The sequence below is a fragment of the Corvus hawaiiensis genome, chromosome 11 (assembly GCF_020740725.1).
Source record: "Corvus hawaiiensis isolate bCorHaw1 chromosome 11, bCorHaw1.pri.cur, whole genome shotgun sequence".
Lineage (NCBI taxonomy): Eukaryota > Metazoa > Chordata > Aves > Passeriformes > Corvidae > Corvus > Corvus hawaiiensis.
The window spans coordinates 5,859,574-5,881,557 of record NC_063223.1 but is presented as its reverse complement, the minus strand read 5'-3'; the positions used below and the strand labels follow the sequence as shown (position 1 = coordinate 5,881,557).

At 42.9% G+C, this 21,984-nt stretch overlaps 1 protein-coding gene and 1 long non-coding RNA gene across 7 annotated transcripts in view; one reads left to right on the top strand and one right to left on the bottom strand.

The window, feature by feature from the left end:
* Positions 1-9,833, top strand: part of LOC125331427 — a 122,589-nt gene extending 112,756 nt beyond the window's left edge. For all 5 annotated transcript variants that reach the window (XR_007206055.1, XR_007206053.1, XR_007206056.1 and 2 more), the window contains one exon: positions 75-9,833. This is a non-coding gene — a long non-coding RNA (uncharacterized LOC125331427). The remainder of the gene's footprint in view (positions 1-74) is intronic.
* LOC125331426 (contactin-3-like) overlaps positions 1-21,984 on the bottom strand; it is a 96,589-nt gene that overhangs the window by 2,381 nt on the left and 72,224 nt on the right. For both annotated transcript variants that reach the window (XM_048315387.1, XM_048315386.1), the window contains 12 exons: positions 21,217-21,367; positions 13,254-13,381; positions 11,722-11,897; positions 9,035-9,152; positions 7,747-7,905; positions 7,511-7,660; positions 6,589-6,659; positions 5,508-5,742; positions 5,249-5,364; positions 4,432-4,618; positions 1,210-1,322; positions 119-287 (listed from right to left, as the gene is read on the bottom strand). In XM_048315387.1, the coding sequence (XP_048171344.1) occupies positions 119-287; positions 1,210-1,322; positions 4,432-4,618; positions 5,249-5,364; positions 5,508-5,742; positions 6,589-6,659; positions 7,511-7,660; positions 7,747-7,905; positions 9,035-9,152; positions 11,722-11,897; positions 13,254-13,381; positions 21,217-21,367 (1,773 nt within the window). The remainder of the gene's footprint in view (positions 1-118; positions 288-1,209; positions 1,323-4,431; positions 4,619-5,248; positions 5,365-5,507; positions 5,743-6,588; positions 6,660-7,510; positions 7,661-7,746; positions 7,906-9,034; positions 9,153-11,721; positions 11,898-13,253; positions 13,382-21,216; positions 21,368-21,984) is intronic.

The window sequence follows — 21,984 nt, the reverse complement described above, 5'->3', positions numbered from 1 at the left end:
TGCTTTCCTTTTTATTACCTTATTACCACATGACGTCTAAGCATTACTTTTATTTTTTTTCCCCCATCATGAAGGGAAGCAAAGACAAGCTGAAACAAAGGAAAGTGGTTCAACCTACTGGCTAGTCTGGGGATGAGGATCTGCTCGCTGCTGCTGCCATCTCCCCCCTCAGTGGTTGCTCTGACCTCTATAAAATAATCGTCCTTGAGCTGCAGCCACAGCTCGGCCGTCGTCGTGTCCGTGGTCAGCACGTTCACCCTGCCCTGGCTGCTGGTCCTGTACAGAACCTGCAACACAGGACACCCCTGGCTGTTCTCAGTCCCTTACAAACAAGGCTCCAGCTTTTACAAGTGATGGGATGAAAGAAAAGATCTGATTTTTGGTTAATATGCCAGGGCAGAATTACGTGTAAAGGAAGAAGGGAACATCAGTCAAGGCCTTTTATTCCAGATTTAATTTAAAATGGCACGATGAATGACAATATGTATTATATATTATTTTTATTACAATAATATGAAATAATGGGTGGTGGGACACTGGAACAAGCTGTAAACATGTATTTCTTGTCAGTACGACTCAGTGGGTAATCAGATCTTCAGCCTGAATCTTTTATGCAGGAATATATCATCTGGGATCCAGCTGTACAGAGCTTATCAGGAACAGCCTCAGCTATTCTTTTACACACACTTCTATGACATATTGAAATACTTCCCCGTTTGTGTGCTCATCAGATTTAGAGCAGATGCAACAGTGTAATCTCTGTCAGGGAAATGAGCATGGCCCACAGCAGGTTAAGAGGAGAAGGGGTTTAAAAATATCAGTTTAATATACATGTGGTAATATATAATAAATGTACCTGGCCAGCAATGGAAGCTACATCCAGCGGGCTGAATCTTTTTAGTTTCTTTCCAAGTTTTATCCATTTGTGTAAGTGTTACACATTTAAAATAAGTGTTACAGATGTGGTAAGTGTTTAACTGTTTTAAGATCCAGGTGTGGGTGGGATCCCAAGAGCTGAGCAATGCCAGCATGGGGAGGCAAAGGGATTAGTGGGTATTAACGGTGAGACATGGTTAAGAGCATGATTTAAAATCCCTAAAAAGGAGACCCCAGTGAAATGGTTCAGGGGTGGTATTGGGCATCCTCTGAACGTGCAAACAGACGAGAAAATATCAGCTCCAGATTGCTCGCAGCTCTGTCCCCACTGACCTTGTACCCTGTGACCTCAGACTCGTTGTCCATCGCTCTGACCTCCTCCCAGCTCAGGATAACTCTGGAGTCTGTGACATTCCACACCACGTTTCCTGGAGGTTGGCTGGGTGCTTCAAATACACAACAAAAAGCACAACTTTAATTTAATTGGCATCAGTGATTTAATCACCAGCTCAGGTAATTGGCTGTCATTACATTTCGGATGCAAAAGCAACTCCAGCGCAGGCTCCTGTCTGCGCACGTTATGGTTCAGAGGCTAAATTCCACAAACAGAAGGAAGGAAGGAAGGGAAAAACCAGAATGGCACATAAACATAAATGCTGTTTCTGAAGTATCTGTTGATGGTCCTTCATTCAGTACAGCCAGACAGAAGCATGTGCCTCAGGACACGGGTGATTAATTAGAACAAACTCTAATGATGGTAACAGAGGATTTCTAGTTTTAGTACAGTGCCAATAATAAGAAAATTCTTCACAATAGATTTTTAGACAAATTTAGTCTCAGTGAATATTCACATTTACCCACTATGTTTGATTTACATTAAGATGTTATGTAAAATATTGGAAGTTGTTTTTCTGTTGGTTCTTCCAACCCAAGTTGTGGTTCTGAACTGTGCCATTCAAGGGGGTTTGGCCGAGGAAACCTACTGGGATTTTTTGTTCATTAGCAACCCTAGCCTGTCATTTGCAAAGCCGCTGCATGCTCTGGGCTCTGCCCCTTCATGTACCTTGGGGCTGCCAAGCTTTCAGGGAAGCACAAACCTCTTAAAAGACCTCAGGTTGGTTTCCCAGCACATGGGTCCTGCAGTGACACAATCAATGATTAAAATCTTTTCTAAGTGTGTTAAGGAAAACAATTTACTGTTGCTGTCACCTAGTGGAGGCAACTGCTGCTTAGGTGGACTGAGCTGTGCTTTGATGCTGGAGGTTCCAGGTTTAAGCACTGAGAGTGGTTTTGAACACTTGCATCCACCATGTGCTTATAGGGTTTTTCCTCTTTCCTTCCCTTCTCTTTTAAATTCTTTCACACAGGAGGTTCCCTGCCTTCTTTTCACAAGCAGACATATCAAAACCCCACCCGATTATAGTCAAAAAACAGAAGAAAAAGTGTAAGAGTGAGACTTAAAAAAATTATTCCCAAGTCAAACAACCACCCACAGCTATTTTTTTTGCACTATTTATCTTGTTCTATGTACTGAGGAAGATTTAACCTGGTGTTCTAATAATAACCACTTCTTGTAGATGTAAGAGGAGATTGTTTCACTCCTGAGAATGAAGTGTTACAGCATGTATGAGTAGTTTTCACACTGAGATATTAAAGCTGAATTTCAAAAGAAATGAGTCATCCTTGAAATCCACAACAAAATATTAAGATGACATGTGGAAAAAATGAGGAGCAATTATATATAAAACTGTAAGCCTCTGTCTGTGGGATTCAGAAGGCTCCAATTTGCTGCAGACACCAAAATCTCCAGCAATCATCAGAGTTCAGAACTTCATTTGTGGCAGGTTCTGATCCTCAAGTCACATCAGGACATGTCCAGGGAGCTGCAGGGATTTCTGAGCCTCCTCAGGTGCTGAAAGCTGCTCTCAGACTGGAGCAGTTCTCAGAGCTGATGGACAGAACATTGGGGTTTATTTGAAGACTTTCTAAATATGAAATAATTGTAACAACTTAGGCAAGTCTTCCCCACTCACCTGGCATTTTACACAGCAATATTTAAACCTCCACTTGTTATTCTGGGCTGTAAACATGCATATTTCAAATATAAAAAAAAGATATTTTAATTGTCAAAGGCTCACTTTCAACTTTGAAATACACTGCCAATGGAACTGAACTATTTGTATTTCTTGATATGGCAAGAATTTCTGAGATGTATCTGGGTAGGTCCTGTGGGGGAATGTAAATCCTTCACAGTGAAAACCACACCAATCATAAATATTCAAATTAAATTAGAAATCAGGATTGATTAAAAAATCACACATTTGAATGAAAAATCAGTTCCTACTGCAGTAGCACAGAGAATTATTTCTCTTAGCAATTCAACTAATTTATCAATATCTTCAGACTGACATTACCCTGCACTGCAATGGTTTTGCTCCCTTTACTCATCAGAAAGACCCATGGACATAATGCAATTAATTTTCCTTTTTAATTATTCCAAACAGCAGCAACTTGACCAAGGGACTGATCCAGATCCTGTTTACACCAGTGGGGTCAGGGCTTGCCCAGTTCTCAGTCAAACACCCCAGAAGTGGGGGGAACACTAAAAAAGGACTGAAAATCCCTGAGCTGACCAGCCTGGCACCACCTCTAGCGAGCAGCCACAAAGATGATTAATTAGAAAAAAAACCTCTTTTTCCCATGTCCTGTCCAGGCTGCAGGCAGAGAGCCACTTCAGATCAGCCAGTTCATAGTAATTGTGCATATAATGCATTTAAACTCTGGGAAATCTGAGTTGGTTTAGTCCTCAGTGACAGACTGACACTCATATTTGCATATAATAATTTCTGATAAACTAGCTTATTTCATAATATTAATGATACAACTCCGTCTGCTCGGGGGATGTTAATGACTATTGCAGGGAATTTGACCTTTCAGCCAGATTTAATTGTGTGTTCCTGTGCCTCTGACAGAAACACTTGAAGACCGATGACCCTGATTCTGAGTTGTACTACAACAGAGGAGCACACTAAAAATATTTCCACTTGTAGAAGAATTAGTGCAGCCTCTGACAATCTGTTCTCCAGCTTAATTTGGCCTTTGCAGCAGCAAAGTGGCCTCTTGAGCAATTTGTTCAAGGGGGAACAGTGGACATGAAGGATTGTTTTGCATGAACTCCAGGAGGTTCATTGCATTTCAAAAGCCATGCCCTAGAGAACTTATAAATATGTTATAGAACACTGAAAAATTCAACAAGTCTCCTTTTTTTCCCCCTTTCTAAATAACAGAGATTTTTCATTTCAATTTCTTCCAGTCATTAGCAGCATAATGAAGGTTCTGTGCAGGAATTTCAGATCTTCCTTGGGCTCCCCTGGAATAGCTGCGTTTTACTCATCCTGCTGAAGAAGAGGGTGGAAGCTCTGTGCTTGGTTTGTTTCCCTATATGGAAATTTAGGTCACTCATACTGTGATTCCCAGGAATGCCACTATTCTTCTTTCCCCTCCAAGTGCTGCCACAGCATTCTGCCTCTCCCCACTTTAATCTGAGATACTCACGCGGCTTTTTGGTGGTGGCATTGACAGTGGCACTGAAGGGCCCTGCTCCAGCGCTGTTGTAAGCACGGACAGCTGTGTAATAAGCCAAGTTGCTCCTCAAGCCTGTGATTTTTATTGATGTTTCATTCCCTGCAGCTTTTACCCTGCTTGAAGATTCTTCTTTCTGGCCATTATTCCAGTACCTAACCTAGGAGATAAAAACCAAACCCATTTAAATCTTGCATGGAACGGGCTGGGCTGCTCACCCACAGCGTTGTACTCAGACTCTTTTAAGTGGGTTTTTTTTTTCCCTTCAGCTGAAAAAGGTAGAAATACATTAAAGTTTCAGAAATATGTTTACTGTGCAAAAGTAAAATATTCCTATCCAGCTGCTTCTCACACTTGCTGCTCTTTTTAGTGAAAAAGGCAATTGAAATATTAGATCTTGCTTGAACCAAAGAAGGACAAGAGGAAAAGCATTAGTTCATTAAAAAGGAAGCAAGTAAAGCTCAGAAAAATGTACCTTATAAAAAAGTTTCTTTGAAAGTGAATGTAATTCTGAAAAAAGTCAGTTTGGAGTTATGTCAGACACATGGCTATCTATCAGCACAAGAAGCAAAACACAACTTCATTCTGTGGGGTTTTTTTCCCAAGACAGAAAGAATTAGCCGCCTTCTGGGTGTAGGTGGGGCAGGAAGAGCAAGATTTGGGGTCAGTCTGTGTGGTTGTCCTGCAGCCTGCACGACGCTTCTGGCCCATGGCCCTTTGCAAAAAGGAGTGGATTTTACTGAATAAATAGGGTTTGTTAGTTAAAATATTTTGATTTCAATAGACTCACCTCATAGCCCAGCAGCCTTCCATTGCTCATCTTCCAGGGAATGGCTCTCCAGGAGACCTCGATGGCCGAGGAGGACAGGCTGGTGGCAGACACTCCCGAGGGGGCTGTGCTGGGCTCTGCGTTGGGAAACCAACAACAAGGGAGAGGTGACTGTGGAACAAACCTGTCCTTATCCAAACCAAGCTCATCTCCCCCAGCTGCTGCTGGATCCCCTGCTGGAACAGCTCATGCAAGTGCTTGGGGAAACTGAAGGCTGTACCTTCCTCAGCCGAGAACACCGTGGTGACTGCGCTGAAGGGCCCCTCGCCTTTGTTGTTGTAGACCCCGACTTTGACCTCGTAGGGCGAGAAGGGCAGGATGCTCTCGTTCCTGAAGACGTATTTGGGGATGTCAGGAGAGGTGACCACGGTCTGGATCCACGTCGTGGTGCCCGAGGGGCGGAAGGCGACCACATACCCGAATCCTTCCCCGTTCTGCAGCTCCTCGGGGATGGGCTGGACAGAAGAACACAGATCTGTGATGCCATGGGGATATGTGGCAGGAGGGAAGTGCCAGCAGACTCGTGGACATGCTGCAGGTGCTGGCACTGCACTTGGCAGCATCCCCTCAGCCAATTAACTCTGCTACAGCACAGCAAAACGCGCTCCCTTCGACCCACTTTAAGGTTTGCATTCCAAGAAGAGAACAACTTTCAGGTAGCATTTTTGTTTTCCACTAAGTATTCTGCTTTAAGACACTCTTCAGTAAATATAACTTTTCTTTCATCAATCCACAGTTCATAAAAAATGAATAGTTGCTCAGTCAGCTATTAGAGAATCCAATACCACCTTCATACAGCAGCTTAAACCTTCCTCTGATGTGATCATGATTAGATAACCACACAGAGCAGTCAATGCTAGGAACAGAGTATTAACAGCTCTTCAAATCATTAAAAAAGGGATACATAATACAAAGCAGTGTGAGATTGTATTGGTTAGCACATGCATCCAAGGGTAATGGTGGGAAAGCAAGAACTGCAAATCTGCACTGCAAAGCCCCATTTCTCACCTTAACCATCCCTCTTCCTCTTCCCCTGCCCCCCTGCCTCCTTTTTAGCATCAACATTTGTTTGAGAACAGAAGCAATCCCAGCCAAACTAAATTCCCTGGGGATTTCCATCCAGCACAGGGACGTGTAGCAGTGAAAGAACAAAGGCCAATGTCCAGGGCTCACACCACACGCGGCACAGAGCACACGGACATCCCAGAGGAGAAGCTGCTGCCGCCAGGGAAATTCAGAGAGAGCAGAAAGAAAAGAAAGAAAAAAGTTCTGTGAAGGAAAGTGCTTGCCAGCAAACTTACATCCCACGTTATCACCAGCTCAGATCTGCTGCCTCCTCCCCCACTGACCTCAGATGGGGGAATTTCGGGAACTGTGGAAAGGAAATGCAGAGACGTCTGCACAGAGAATACATCGCATCACAAGAGAACACATCACATCAGCCTCAAGCCCTGAATTTAACCCATATTCATACTCCCTTTGCAACCAGAGAAAATGTTTTTGGGGTAGGAGGGGCAGTCCTGGAAAGCCCCAGCCCTGTCCCACATTCATCTTTGCCTGGGCCAGGCCAGGGTTCCTCTGAGCACCTGGAGAACTTCAGCAGCTCACAGATTACACCAGGTATGCTGTGTTTAAGAACTTCTCAAAACTGGAGACAAGCTTCATTTTTTAATTAATAGAGTTAACTCAGAGAATGGCCTGGGTTGGAAGGGACCTTAAAGATCACCTTGTTCCAGGACACTTTCCACTGACCAGGCTGCTCAGAATTCCATGTCCTTGAACACTTCCAGGGATGTTATGCAGATGAATTGGGAAATGGCCTCATTCCAAGTGAACTGGGGTTTTAATTGATGGGTTCTTCTGAGCCACGTGCTTGTAACACGGAAGGGTTTCACTGATCAAACACCAGCAATGAAAATCCCCTGTCAAAATTAACCTCTTTCCATCCATTTATACCTTCAGACTCTGCAGCACTGCCTGAACTGGCAGATTTTGGCACAGTGCACAGAGTTTAAATGGATTTAGATGTTATGCTTCTGTGATGTTCAGTAATGCAACACAAACTGTCTCACAGCTAAATGGAAAAATACGAACAAACTTGTTACAGGCTTTTATATCCAATGGCAACTCCAAGCTTGTTTGCAAAGAGCCAAAGATAACACTCCTTTTCTTTGTTAATATTCAAGATTCTTGAATTAAAAACAAATAGAAGGACCCACTAACCTGCCTCTTCAGTTCTTACTTTTTCTGAGGGCAAACTAGGTTCTCCACCTCCTATTTTGTTACTGGCAACTACACGAAATTCATATTCAACCCAAGGATTTAAATCCACTACTGTGCTTGTGAAGGTTTTCCCGTCGATGACATCCGGAACTACGAAGAAGAGAAAGGGAAAAGGAAAGTCAGGCACAGGGTGCCAGGGATGTTCCCACAGAGCCTGGGACGGGAATTGTGCTCACCTGTGGTGGCTCGCTGCCAGCCCACGGAGAAGGGAGTCCTTGCCTGGATGGTGTAGGTGGTCACAGGGCTGTGGTTGTCTGTGCCCTCCTGCCAGGAGATCTGAGCTGTGGTGTCCGTGATCTCCTCCACCTTCACGTGCTCGGGGGGCCCAGGAGAGCCTGGAATCGGATGGAAAACCAGGCAGTGTTTGGTGAAGCCCTGAAGCACCCTGGGAATCACTACCAGCAGGATGGATTCCTGTTTTCCTTCCTCAGGGAGGAGGAAAACAATTCAGACTGGAATAAGAACACTTTTAATTACTGTTTTACATTCACTAAACTTAACTCTGACTATTTCAACCTGAAATACTCTCAAGGGCAGAACAGATGACTGGGTTTTGGTTTTTTTTACCAAGAACCTTTGTTCAGCACATCTCTCTCTCTTTCCAATGTCTTTTCCTTTAGTCCTAAATGTCCTCTTTAATCTACAGATACATCTCTGTAGTCTGTCAACTTTTTATCTACAACTTCTTTACCGTACAATGCACTGGAACAATTTTTCAGCACATCTGACCAGAACCCCGTGCAGCAATTCAGTCACACAAACTTCCTGCTGCCTTCTGGAAAATCCTCATTTCTGGCCATTTCCTGGCCAGAATGTTGGGTTTTGTCTCATCTGCACCAGCAAAGGGGCTTGAAATGAGTAACAGTGCATTAACAATGAGAAAATATCTGACATATTTTAAAATATATTGAGTAACTGCTGATCACATAATGTGCTTTCCTAGATCAAAGCTTTTACCTTGCAATGACCATAGCTGTAACATCAGCAAAGAAAGCCACAATTCTGGCTCAACTGTGAACATTCCAGCTTGGAATGAAAAGGAATAATTCTGCACTATAGGATTTAAACCTTAGGACAAAGCCTCTCCTGGCCTCTGGCAGAACTGCCATTTCCCAGGAAGGATTCTGGAGTTCCCAACACTTCAGTCTGCAGAGGCAGCAACTGCCTCAGAGCTGCCAGTGAGTTCCCTCCTGTCAGTGACCTCAAGGACTGGCAGTGAAAAAAGATGTGAAGTCACTATTATAACCTCCAGCTCTTCATTCCTCTGGGAAAATCAGGCTTCACCCAAAGCCTGAGCTGTAATTCTCCCTAGCTGCAGGTCAGAATGACATAATTCAACTCACAGTCATTCATCACACCATTCAAGCCATGGACTGGTTCTGTAACCTCCAACATCAGTTGTTTCTACAGCCTACAATATAAAAAAGGTGGAAAACATGACCCTGGAGCTGGGCTGGGATGTACCTCGCACGATGAGGTCAGCAGCAGAGGCCACACTGTCCACCTCTGTCTTCACCATGCACACGTACTTCCCACTGTGCTTCAGCTGGATGTTCCTGATCATTAAATCACCTGATGCACTCTGTGGGAATACAGAACATTCATTAATGCAAATGCACCACCCTTGCAGTCTAACATTTTCTTTGCAAAGGGAAAAGAAATCCACCAAAAGTGTGAAGTTGCTCAAAAGCTGCATTGCAGTGACCAGGACAGCAAATTATTGCCCATCAACTGCTCCAGGTTTGTTGTCTGGGAGCATTTTCCCAAAAAACATGAGGTAGTGTCCCTTTTTTGGGAGAAGTGAGCTCCAACACGGCGAGCTCACACTGGGAACACATCTCCTGCCCAGAATCCCCAATGACCTCAGGCTCCTGTGACCATTTGTCTCAAAGCCCTAAAAAGAGAGAAATGTGCTTTCTGTGGCCATTACCCATTTGATTTCAAGACAGAATTCATGGGGTTTTTATCTGGAATTTTTAAGTCAGGTTATGACAGGTTTTTAAGGAGTTGGAATATGTAGAAAGACAAAGTTGAATTCAGTCTATTTTACAGGTTATTGTGAGCACACTTTCCTTTAAAGGTTGCACAGTTCAGGCTGTATTTCCCATTTTACAAGCCTAAATTCTGTTCTTTGCTTTTCATTGAGTATTTAATCTTTAGTACTTTTTCCCCCATTGTTCTCTCTCAGATCACAGCATGTGGTTATTTCCTGGATCATGGGAAACAGAAATAAAACTTGAATGAAACTGTAACTTCATATGATGTTCGGGCTCTTTGTGTACTGCTTGTTTTCCACATCAGTGAACACAGAATTTGACATTAAACCTTTGGTAGACAGTGTCCCTTAAAAAAACAGATCTCCCCTTTGTGTCAGTTGAATTTCTGCTTTAACTCTGTTCCAATTGAATTTTCCAGGTGAAAAATGCCTCAGTCAGATTTTAATTTTTAAAATACATTTTTAAATTTTAATTTTCTGGAGAAGCAGCATTTTCTTCAAGAGCAGAACCCTATTTGTGGGTATTTTTAGCTACTTTGGCCACTGATTCAGGGGCAAACAGTAGCTTGGGAGAAAGGCAAAGACATGACTTTGAGGTTTATTTTAGTCTTAGAAAAAAAAAATGAACCTTTCAAAACATTTGGTTGTTTTTCTTTGTTTCAGCATTACAATGTCTCAATTCTTTATTCAACACGAACTGAAGCCAGTTCTGCCTGATTCCCTTCCATGTGTGTGCCTGGTCTTCTGTGAAAGCACAGATGGAAGTTGTTTGCAGGACAATTCAGTGCTGATTGCTTACAATAAATTAAAAGTTGAGTCAAAAGCAATCTAAAATCCATCTACTTGAATGGAAGTGGATATTCAGGGAATGCCCAACACCAGCAGTGAATGCAAGCAAATCACGTCCTACACGAACTTATTTCAGCAAACTCAATTTGAGACAACTCAACAAAGGGGGGAGGGGGCTTCAAATAGAACAGTTTTACTTGAAATAAACCCCAGCAAAGTGTTAACACTGCATTTCAGTTATTTGTGGTGATTTGGGAAGACTCTCAAGGGACTGGGGGAGCAGCAGGAAGCCCCCCTGCAAGACCCTCCCTTTCCATCGGGTATCACATTCCTGCCTGGTCAGATCCAGCCTTTGGCAGGGTGGACAAGCCCAGGTGACCGTGGAATCACCTTCTTCCCTTCCCCCTGCTGCCTGGAATACAAATACAGAGTGTTCCATGCAGTAGGAACAGCTGCTGGAATTCCTTTTTCCTGTCCTGGCTGCAGAACAACCCCAGCCAGCGCTGGCGATCCCCAGTTTTGGGGCAAGTCTGCTCAGAAATTTGGGCACCTGCTTGGTCTGCCATGCTCTTTGTATAAATCACCTGGCTAACAAAACACCCCAAGAAGCAGAAAGACAGCCTCACATCCCACAGTTTTCCAACCATCTGGAAGACCAGGTGGTGCTCCCAGAACATCCCAATAGCAAAGAGATGCTGGAGACCTCAGGCCTGTGTGACGGGGACCTCCCAGACATCAGTACATGGAAATCTATCCATCAAAAAAAAAAAGTATCTTCCAACCAAGAAAGCTGAAGTTGTTTCTGCAATGGTGTTTTCATTTAATAAATCCACACTGTAACTACTGGAAGGCTTAGAACATATTTAGGATTATTTACTCACCATGACCTGCATGTAACTCCAGATGGAATTATTGCACTGACCTTAATGTGATACAAAGCCCAGGAAATATTCTCATGGATCTCTTGGTAACGTGTGAAGTTTTCTACTAACGAGCTCAAATTCCTCTTCACACAAATAAGAGCTTAAAAAACCAAAGCCCCTGAATGTCTACAGGCTATAAAATCCCTCATGACAAATTGGTTTGTGTCAGGTTCCTTTGCCCATCATTGCTGTGTTTCATGTGATCCTGAGGAAACTCGCATAGAAACGGATTCTAAGAGGTAAGAACTTAAAAACTTCAGGTCTAAAACACAGGGCACAAGAAAAACGAGTGATGGGCAGCAAGCTGGGCCAGGGGATGGTTTCCTTTCAACACAGAAGAGAATTCTCAAAAGAGAAACATCTTAATTTTTAGTCTGAGGAAAAAAGAAGTTCGTGCTGGCTAGAGCTGTAAGGCAAGTGAAGAGAAGGTGTTTGCAGCTCACCCCTCCAACCTTCTCGAAGTGAGAAGCGTCCCTCTGGAAGTCCGTGAGGGTCCCATTGAAGTACCAGGTGAAGCTGATGTCCAGCAGGGGATCGTGCTGCACCTGGCAGGGCAGCACAACGCTCTCCCCCACAGTCACATCCATGTTGGAAGGTGCCAAGGTGATCCTGGTTGGCTCTGCAGGGAGCACAAATATGGGTGATTGGGTTTTTCTGCATTGCTGAGCTTTGCCTGCCACTGATATCTCCCCATGTTCCTTGGATGTGATCAATGACAGCGGCTTCCAGTGATGCAGCTGGGCTGGGAATGCTGCCTGACCCCTTTTGCTGGAGCTTTGTGTCCCTGCATTTCCCAGCAGGAGCTGCTGGACACTGGAAAGGTGAATTTGAGCCTGCTGGGTGCAGCCAATCCACTCCACAAAGCTGAATCCACAGGCAGGAATTGCCACTCCAGAGCTCTCAGCAATCCCACTCGTGTTCTGGAGCAGGAAGCAGCAGCAGCCACTGGGCACATGAAGAGGTGGGAGTAAGGGAAGAACCAAAAAAACCCCAGAACCTGGAGGAAATCCACTTAAGGAAGAACACACTGGATATTTGGGTCCATGCATCACACAGAACATAAACAGTGTCATCAAGAAGAGCTGTTTGTTATTCCAGAATCACATTAACAGAGAAAAATTTCAGCTACCGTAAATACCGTAAAAATAAAATTTAATTGTAGGAATCCTCTGTATATAATTCTGTTATCTGTACATAAAGGGATGTGAATCATTTAGGAGCACAGCCTGAAAACATGAAGCTGTTAATCCACTGAACAAAGTAATTCTGTTTGGACCTATGAGATATATAGGATATGTAATGCAGTGGGATATTAGATAATTCTGAGATTGGAAAATCTTTCAGATATTAAAATCTTTGAAGAAGAACATTATGAGAGAAGACATTTTTCAGATAAACTTCACAAACTCCTGTCTCTTTTCATCCAGTGTCTCAGCCAGCAGCCAGGAATGGATGACTTGGAGGAAGGGGCAAGATCTCTCTGAAAAACATTTCTGGATAAAATTCAAGACTGTGTTCTACTGCCCATGGAGTCCCTGAATGCTCCCCTGCAGCTGGAGTTTCCACCACATCTTTTTCCAAAAGCAAACACCATTTAAACCTCCTTTGGGCTAAACAGATTTTCAACTGGAATATAAAATTACCTCCAAGATTTTTTTTGATTGACATGTTTTTTTCACAACAAATTAAAAACCCCCACAAACCTAAAAGCATAATTGCACTATTTAGTGTTTAGAGAAGTGAGAGGAGGGAGGGAAGTGTTCAGAACTCCCTCACATCTGAGAAATATCTTTGTCAAAGACAAAAAAATCCTTCGGTGTCTCTCCTTTCAACTAATAAAAGAGCTGTAACAGCCATCCTTTTATCTTTATACATTAAATAAATAACTTCTCATACTTTTTACATTCTACCCCATCACTGCAGACTCCTGAGTCTGCAATTCCAGGTCCGTCCCCCTCTGTCCCAGCTCACCCACCTGTAACTATCAAGTTGGTGGAGCCCCTGGCTGTTCCAAACTGGTTTGTTGCCAGGCACGTGTAGCTGCCAGCATCCCCCTTGGTCACGTTGGCTATCCTCAGTCCTCCATCCTTTAATAGTGTGATCCTAAAAAATGATGAGGAGATTTTGAAAGTTGCAGCACTTTTAGACAGAAGGCTTTAATACTTTACTGTTATCCCAGACCTATTAAGCTGTATCAGCAATTAAGAAGAAAATGAGCTCTGTCCCAGCTGAAACCAGGACAATTTCCAACCTGGGGTTTGAAAACGTTGTGATCATTCACTGACAATACACAACAAACTTGAACCCACACATTACTTTGGACGTGTTATTTTGGACACCAGTAACCAATATTTTAGAGATGTGGGCATATGTACGTGTGTGAAAGAGAAATCCCACATGAACTCCATCTTTTTCATCTGCACCAACTGGAACTGGAATAATTTTCAGCTCTTTTGTTGTTTACCTCAGGCAATCTTGCACGGCAACTTTGAAATCACTGTGATTACCATGACAACTCTATAGGACTGTTCATGAACTTCCTTTGTGAAGGACTTGCAGGACAGAAAGTTCCCTTCACCCCACACAACCTCCCCCAGTGAGAGCATGGAACAAGCAGGAAGGTGCTTATACAAGATGTAGACAGCAGAAAACCCACAGCACTGGTAGGGGCAGAGGAGCAGCAACATCCCCACAGCAGAGGTGACATCCCAGGCAGCAGCACTGGAGGGATGCACAGGTAAGGCTGGTTTGACTCCCTCTTTCCCTGTTTCGTGTCCTCCCATCTGTTCTATCCACAGTGGCAGGCACTTCTACCCTAAAGACAACCTGGAGCAGCAAAATAACTGAAGAGATATAAAAATGTCCACACTCGTTAACAAAAGGTACCCATTTTCCTGAGATGCCCAAGTCAAAAGAGCTTCAGAGCTTTTCTCTCACATCCCATCAGTCCATCGGAGAGGCACCAAACAGAGCACAGCACCTTGGCTGGATGGTGTTTGGGAAATGCCCTCAGCACCCACACTGGTACAGAATGAACACAGCAGCAAAAAAACCCTCTTCAGGCAAAGCTCTGCCTGCATTAGCTGGAGTCTTGCTCGGTTTCCAGGGGAAGTGCCAGCTGAAAAGGCAGCAAATGCCATCAAATTTAACATTGCCATCCTCCCTCCCTCAGAGGAGCTGCGAGGGTTTTGCCTGCTCACTTGTATGTGCTTTGCTATTAACCTGCTGCTTTATTCAGTACAAAATTAATTAATTAATTACACACCTCTGCTGCTCTTTTTATTTTCAACACTCTTGAGGTAAAATAACGTCAGTAGATCCCCATCATTTGTCCTGGCTGAGTTCTGTGGTTAAATGCTGCTGTGTTAGGTGGGATATGGGATAAACTCTCCACAAGTCCCTGATCCGAGGTTATGCTGAGGAGGGTGACAAGTGACAGGGACCAGAGGAAATGGCCAGGGGGGTTTAGATTGGATATTGGGGAAAATTTCTTCATGAAAGGGTCATCAAGGGTTCAGTGATCTTATCCTTCACCCTTAACTTGTCAGACCCCAAACCCACAGTCCCTAAGTGCAAACCACAGCAGTGGGAGTCCACCAGGGCTCTGCAGTTCCACTGCCCCTCTCCCTTAACAGCAAATCCACCCAATCCTCAAAGCCACATGGAGGCTGTTTTAAACATCTAAAAGCAGGAACCTGGACTCCTGCCACAGCTGCACTGCTCCTTACAATGAAACAGAATTTTTGGAATTACAATATAGAAACATACACAGCTTTTAAATGCTTTTTTCTTAATTATTTCAAATTGCATTTTGTATTTCCTTAAAAGAGGCATTTCAGCTCTCAGTGCTGTAGCTAAGATACTCTTCCTCTAGGCAAAGGTGGTGCAGTAATGAAATCAGCAGATGCAAATTACAAGAGATAACAAGTCACCCTGTTAGAACAACAGACAAAAGCATCTTATTGGGGTGAGAAAGAGAGCTATAAATAGGCAGCTTAATCCATTTATAACCACCAAGCATCCTGAGGTACCTCAGCTGATGTGGTGCCATTTGAGGTATTCTTCAAGGGAGGATGTGCCTCAGCAGTGACTTCCCTGAGGCTCATTAACTTGTTTTGGAAAATTCCTAAGTCATATTTGGCTGCACTTCATGTTAGATGGAACATTTAAAATTAATTAAACCGTGCCATATGGTTTATAGGTATTTTAAATGTGTTAAAGACATGAGTAATACATTTTATAGGTAATTAGAATGACATCAAAAAAAGGTGTTAGAACATCTCAATTATGGTTGCAAGCTCCTGTGCTGTTGAACTTTCTAGCTGAGCCTTCATCTACTTTGATGCAATTTCCAATAGAAAAAAATACAAAACTAAAGAAACCCCAAGTGTTGACAAAGCCCAAGATCAAACAAAGGAAAATGCAGGATCAGGGAATAAACCTGAAAATGTCTATTGTTTAATTAAAACCAGTCACTTTTAGAGTGCTCTGAGCTACCTGCAAGCCTAGCTTGCCTAAAATAATTAAGCAGTAGGCTTATTAAAACCCAGATATAATTAATAGTATTTTTTTTCTAGAATTAAAAACAAAAAGCAAACAATACACCAAGAAAAATCAAATTGAGAAAAATATTATAGTCTAAATAAAATCTTTATTGGTAAATTAGAAAAAGAGAAATGCTCCACTTTTTCCAATTACAAAACAGCAAATGCAGCTCAGAGCCTATGGAAACCCTAAACCCAAAAATAGCTCTGCCCTCCTGCTGAAACGTGAGACAAAACAAAGCTTTTAGTTTACTTAAAATTATTCAATATTCACACTCGGTGCTGGAACAATGCCAGGGAGAGGCTCAGCCCTGTGACTCAAAAATAACAATACAGCCTTTGGCATTCCCTGCATCTACAGGTGTTTTTCCAACCCATTTTGCTGAAGGCCAGACATTTCCCAAGCGAATTCCACTTTCCACAACCTGCACCCTTCTGATACCCTGGTGAGTGGCACAAAACCTTTTGCCCTGTACAAGGGACTGATGCCTTCGGTTTTAACTTCGGTATTTTTCAAATCCTGCACTGCCTGGTGTGTAACTCTGGAGTTTCTTGTAGCCTGTTCACTTCTCTCTGTGCTGGGCAGACATAACAAAGCCTCTCCAGGCCTGCTCTTCAGGGACACCAAGACTGTCCTAGGCTCAAAAGTATAAACCAAAGAGCCTCTGAGAGGGGGGCAAGCTGAGGGGAAAACTGAAGCTTTAATTGGAGAATTAACCCTGATATGTAAATGAACCAAACCTATAAAAGTGTGAAGAACTCGTGACCTAGGGTCCATCTTGGGGTCCCTCTTGGCAGTGGCCTCTGGCTGCCCAGGGGTACCTTCGAAGGCCTTTCAAATAAACACCTGCCTTTATTCCCTTACTCCTGTCTAGCCTCTGTTTCTGGGAATCAGGACCATTGCTCCCCCCGTGGTCCTGATCCAGCTGGAGACGGATTGAGGACCTGTTTGGCCATCAGATCACAGCGTCATTGACAAACTCATCATCTCTCGCTGACTCCTGAGCAGAATTGGGGGAATTGATGCTTGAGGAGATCCTTTTTTCTCTAATTCACACCCACACTCCTACACGGAGGTCAACAGGATGCGGAGAAGGATTGAACAACTTCAGGACTGACTTGAGAGGCTCATGTTGGTAAAATTATACATTTATGTATTTAAATTTAGAGAGAGAAGACAGAATGGTGCCTCAGGATCCACTGAAACTTGGTGCCAATAATGCAACTGGTAATGACTGCAAACCTGTCCATCTTCCCAAGGAAATGCTTTATTACTGAACTAACAGACATCATCAAACTCAGGAATCACTGCCTGTTTCATTTGTCAGATTATTCAGCAAAAAATGCTACTGTTTTAGATCCTTACTGATATGGTAATAAACACAAACACATCCCTTTCCAGTTAGTAACATTTCAGTGCAAAGGAAGAGTGGAAAAGTGGGTCAAAACTGTCCTTTTATGCATCAATCAAATTCCAAGTAAATTAAAGCAGATTAATTAACAGGAAAGTCAGCAAAAAAAATTCCTATGCAAGTACTGGTAAGTAAATGCATTACTTTTCACATCACAGCACTTCAAACTGTAACACAAAATGAATAAAAATACTTAATTCAAACTGCAGGGAAGCTAAAATCATTAACTAATACTTATAAGTATCGTGCAATTCTTTGTCAGGAATTATTTCTTTCCTCCCTTAATTTGCCATCACTTGGCCACAATGGAAGCTGCTAAAACTGGAGTTTTTCTAAGGGAATTGCACTGGGAAGTCTTTCAGTGAAGTTTTTGCAGCATCTTCTCATCTTATTCTAGTCTTGGTAAATTTAGAAACATCTAGGAATAAAGCTGAGTTTGTTTAAAGGTGAAAAACTGCTGTGCATTTTCACAAAATCCTGTTTTTTTAACCCTCTTCCAGTCAGGTATTTGAGCCAGGAGCACAGAACCCACGACAGCCCACAGGCAGCAACTGTCAAGTACAATCTGACAATTAAACCCCATGTACATACATAAAACATTAAGGAATTCTTGGAAGGGGTTATGTCTGGGTTGCAGCATGTTTTAGTATTTATTCTGTTTTTGGTGAGTTAAACCAGCATCAGGAGTGTTTAACCTTGGTTAAACATCTAATCCTCCTTTTCTGGAGGATAAAAGGACAACAAAAATTCATCCCTCTGGAGGTGGAGGTGTCTCAGGCACCTGATAAATTTAATTCCCATTTTCTGTCTTTCCTCCTGCATGTTATCCTATGCTTTCACTTCTCTCTGCACTCCATTGCTCTTTAATGTTTAGCTCTCTTTATTCAAGATATTCTAAAAAAAAAAAAAAAAAGAAAAATCACATACTTTGCAAAATTAACAAGAAACAAGATTGCATTCTTCAATGCTGAGTGATTTCTCAGCCCAGAGCTCATGAATCCATTTTGTATTATATTTTCTCCCCTCCACAACGCATACCATATTCAGCTCATTTAATTAAAATTTACTGAGTCATTATCCAAATCTTCTACCTACTGAAAATGCAGAAGTATTTGAAAATAAATTAAGAATACAAGCAACAGTGCCATCAAAATGAAACTCTCTCAGGCTTTACTAAAGCATTGTGGTCAGCACCTCGGTGAAACCCAAGTTGTCTGATGACAAGAAATTGAAGTATTTGTGCTTTATTTTTATTATTCATATGTGAGTTTTCTTAAGATATATAAATTCTATCCATGCTGCTGCAAATGTAATTAAAATTAAGCTCCTTCTGCCTCCCCACCTCTCCCAGGTGTTGTCCACACTGGACTTCTCTGAGCAGAATTACCCTTGTGGGAGGAACTCCATCCTCCTGTTTGCTGCAATTAAAAAAGAGGAAACCCTCCTCCTCAACAAACTTCACTGGAAATGTAGTTAATGGCTGAAAAATGTACTGCTAATTTGAAACCCTTTCCTGAATTGCAGGAATTGTAGAACTGCAAGAAAATCACGAATTGCAATTACTCACAGCAGACAGTAATGAACTCCAGGGTTTTCTGAGAAGAACCACACTCTGCTCTTCTCTGAAGGCGAGTTTACTTCATTTAGATTAATTCAGGATTACTGTCTTGTTATTGTGCTTCCTCTGGAAGCCATTTACAATATGTTGTCAAAAATATACGCTCTGGGTGATATTCTGGAACTACCTGCACTTTGCAGGAGCTACAGCTGTAATTTGTGTTCATAAACCTAAGCAGGCAGCATCATGTATGCTCATTTCTGGAAACTGAGCCCTGCTTTCTTTAGCCTGGTACCATCACCTCCAATGAAACTGGGAGGTACTGGTTTGGAAGGGCAACCTGAAGCAACCAGTAAGCCCAGCTCTGATGGCCAGGCAGACAGGAAGCCCAAAGCAAGATGAAAATCGTGGCTGAAACTCTCCTCTCCTGGAGATGTGGAGCCCTGCAAGGTCCAGCAGTGCCTGGCAGCTTTGACTCTCATGAATTGAACCTACACAGGCTCCAACAGCAGAGACAGGCGGATTTGGGAAGGATACCATTCTACTTGTCATGGACATGGAATGGGGACAAAAGCTAGGAATTTTCCTAAATGGACAAAATCAGGAACTATGCATTTTTCACAAGTGCTTTACAAAATCAGTCAAAAATTAAAACCCATCGAGAACCATCTAAAGGCAACAGGTTTCGCATAAATTTAGGTATCGTTGTTTAATTTAATACATTAATATTCTTTAATTAAAGGCTAGAAGTAGTGGCTACAAGCAGTGCTATTTTGAATGGGATTTTGCTCGCCTGCTTGCAGGCAGGCAGCCAATGAGGCTGTGGTACCAAGTCCAGCTCTGCAACAACAGATGCCCCAACTTCTGCCAAATTGTCACATTTGACAACACTTAACACCAGAACACATGAAAACTCCTGTGGCCCCTGTGAACAAAGAGCCAGGGCAAAGATGACAGTGCCCAAAGCATCTGGGTACAAGGAGACAGCTCCAGCCCTACGATGGAATAAATAAAGGTCTCCACTGCAGTCTCTTTAAGGTTTATCTATCTGGTAGCAACTTCTGCGTTTAAAAATTGCAAAACAAAAGCCCAGTGTGGTGTTTTACAGGAATAGCACCAGAAGAATTTTGTCTAATTGAGAAGCAGCTTCCCAGTGCCACCCAACAGAGGAGCAGGGACACATTCCTTAAATCACACCACACTGCCACGGCAATCCTCCTTCAAAACCCACATGTTTGGTTTCCTCAGTCTATGTCTGGCCTTCTGGGCCCTCCCTATCCTGCCAAGCACAGTGTGACACCAGAGTGTTCCAAGATGCACATGCACAGCCATCCTGTCCCCACTGCTCCCAGCAAACACTGTGACTTCCCACGGCTGTTGCTGTGAGTGCAGTCGTGTCTAACTCAGACAGAAAGGCTGACCTGGGGCCAGAGTGAACTCCCAATTAATAATTCTGGCTCCTCTGAGTGTGCACAGCCTGTCCTGACTGCAGCTGGAATGCCCAAAGTGCCACACTGACTATATTCATGCTAAATCAGACCTGTAACTATCTTAATCACACCTTTCCTCCAAGGAGCTTTTTTGCTGCCCCCATTCACTCCCTGCAACTCCCAGTCTGTGTAAATACTGAACTGTAGAACAGAAAACCTAGAGAAGTCAGCAATCCCCAGTGTGGGAGAGATGCAACCCAAAAAGCTGCTCCAGAGCAGAGGTACAGCCCTGTACTGTCTCTTTACACAATTTAACCAGCACACTTGTGCAGTTTCAGTTTATGACTAATTCAGTAATGCTTTAACGGTTATTGCTGGAAAAAAACCATTTACATGTTGTTGGAAATCAATAGCTGGGGGCACGGGTGAATCACAAACCCTCCCCTGAGAACTACAACTCCCAAACACATCCACTGTCACGTAAACAGTGATGACATCTGTTATCCCTGCTACGATCACGGCTGCTTGAAAAGAACCTGGAAGTGCATTTTCCTTTTCTTGTCGTGTTTCATCTGCTATTCTTGACCTCCCAATTAACTTTTCTTTCTTCTCTCAGCCATATCATCACCACGGCTGTAACACACCTCGTTTGCCTCCCTGCCAACATTTTCAGAGCATTTTGCTGAAGGCTTTTAGTACTGTTTTACAGGCTTTGCATTCCCAGTTTTCTATCAGCACCTGGTTCTCTCTAAATCAGGCCCAACTCTACATTAAACTGGAAACAAAATCTGGCCCTTGACCTTAGAGAAAGCACTACACTTGCACTCTCAGTGCTCTGATACCATCACAATGAAAAAACAAGCAAAAACCCCAGGCCAGCCAGACTTCAGAGAGACTTTACAGCTGTTTGGATCTACAGCTGACACTACTGCATAAAATGACACACAAAAGCTCCTTGTAAGATTAAAACAAATAAACCAATGTAACATGGTACCTTTCATTTTCGTGTAGCTGCTCACCTCCCTTCTTCCAGGAACATTTGGCCTTAGGGAAAGCTTTGGGTTTGCACTCAAAATCAACTGTGCTGCCTATTTGAACCTGGATCAGTTTCTTCATTGGACTCTTGGAAAAATCTGGAGCAGAAGCTAAAACAGAAGAGGTAGTAATAGTGAAATAAAGCACTTTTAATGGTATTAATGATACTACTATTTAGCACTTACACGAGCACTTCTCAGATTCCAGACATAATTAACACCATTCATTAGTTCAGACAGATCTTCTATTGGACAATTCAGCATTTCTTCTCCTTATCCTATTATTTTGTACCTCATCCTGGTACCAAAGGTCTCAGCTGTGAGCAGGTGAGCACCCAACAAGGCAAGCACAGAAGATTGCAGAGACTGAAGCTCAATGAATCCAAGGAATGCTCAGTAGCTGCCCAACTGAATGCTCTGCTGAAAGGAGCAGATTTATTTAATAAATCTAATAAATATCACACCAAGAGTCTCATTAAACCTCAGGGAACCAGTAGGTTTCCAGTTCCACGTGACAGTGCATGTCAGATGACATGAAACGACAACTGCAGCTCATTCTGAGGGAAGTTTTCATTAACTACCAGTTTAGAAAAGGCTCGTGGCTTCTCCCTATAGTAACACTTGACTTTGAAAGGAAATTCAGTGTTTGAGGAGACCAAGGCTAAGGAGCACGTGCTGATCAACCACACAAAGGAAACAGGAACCTGTGTCCCCAAAACACAGCAGTG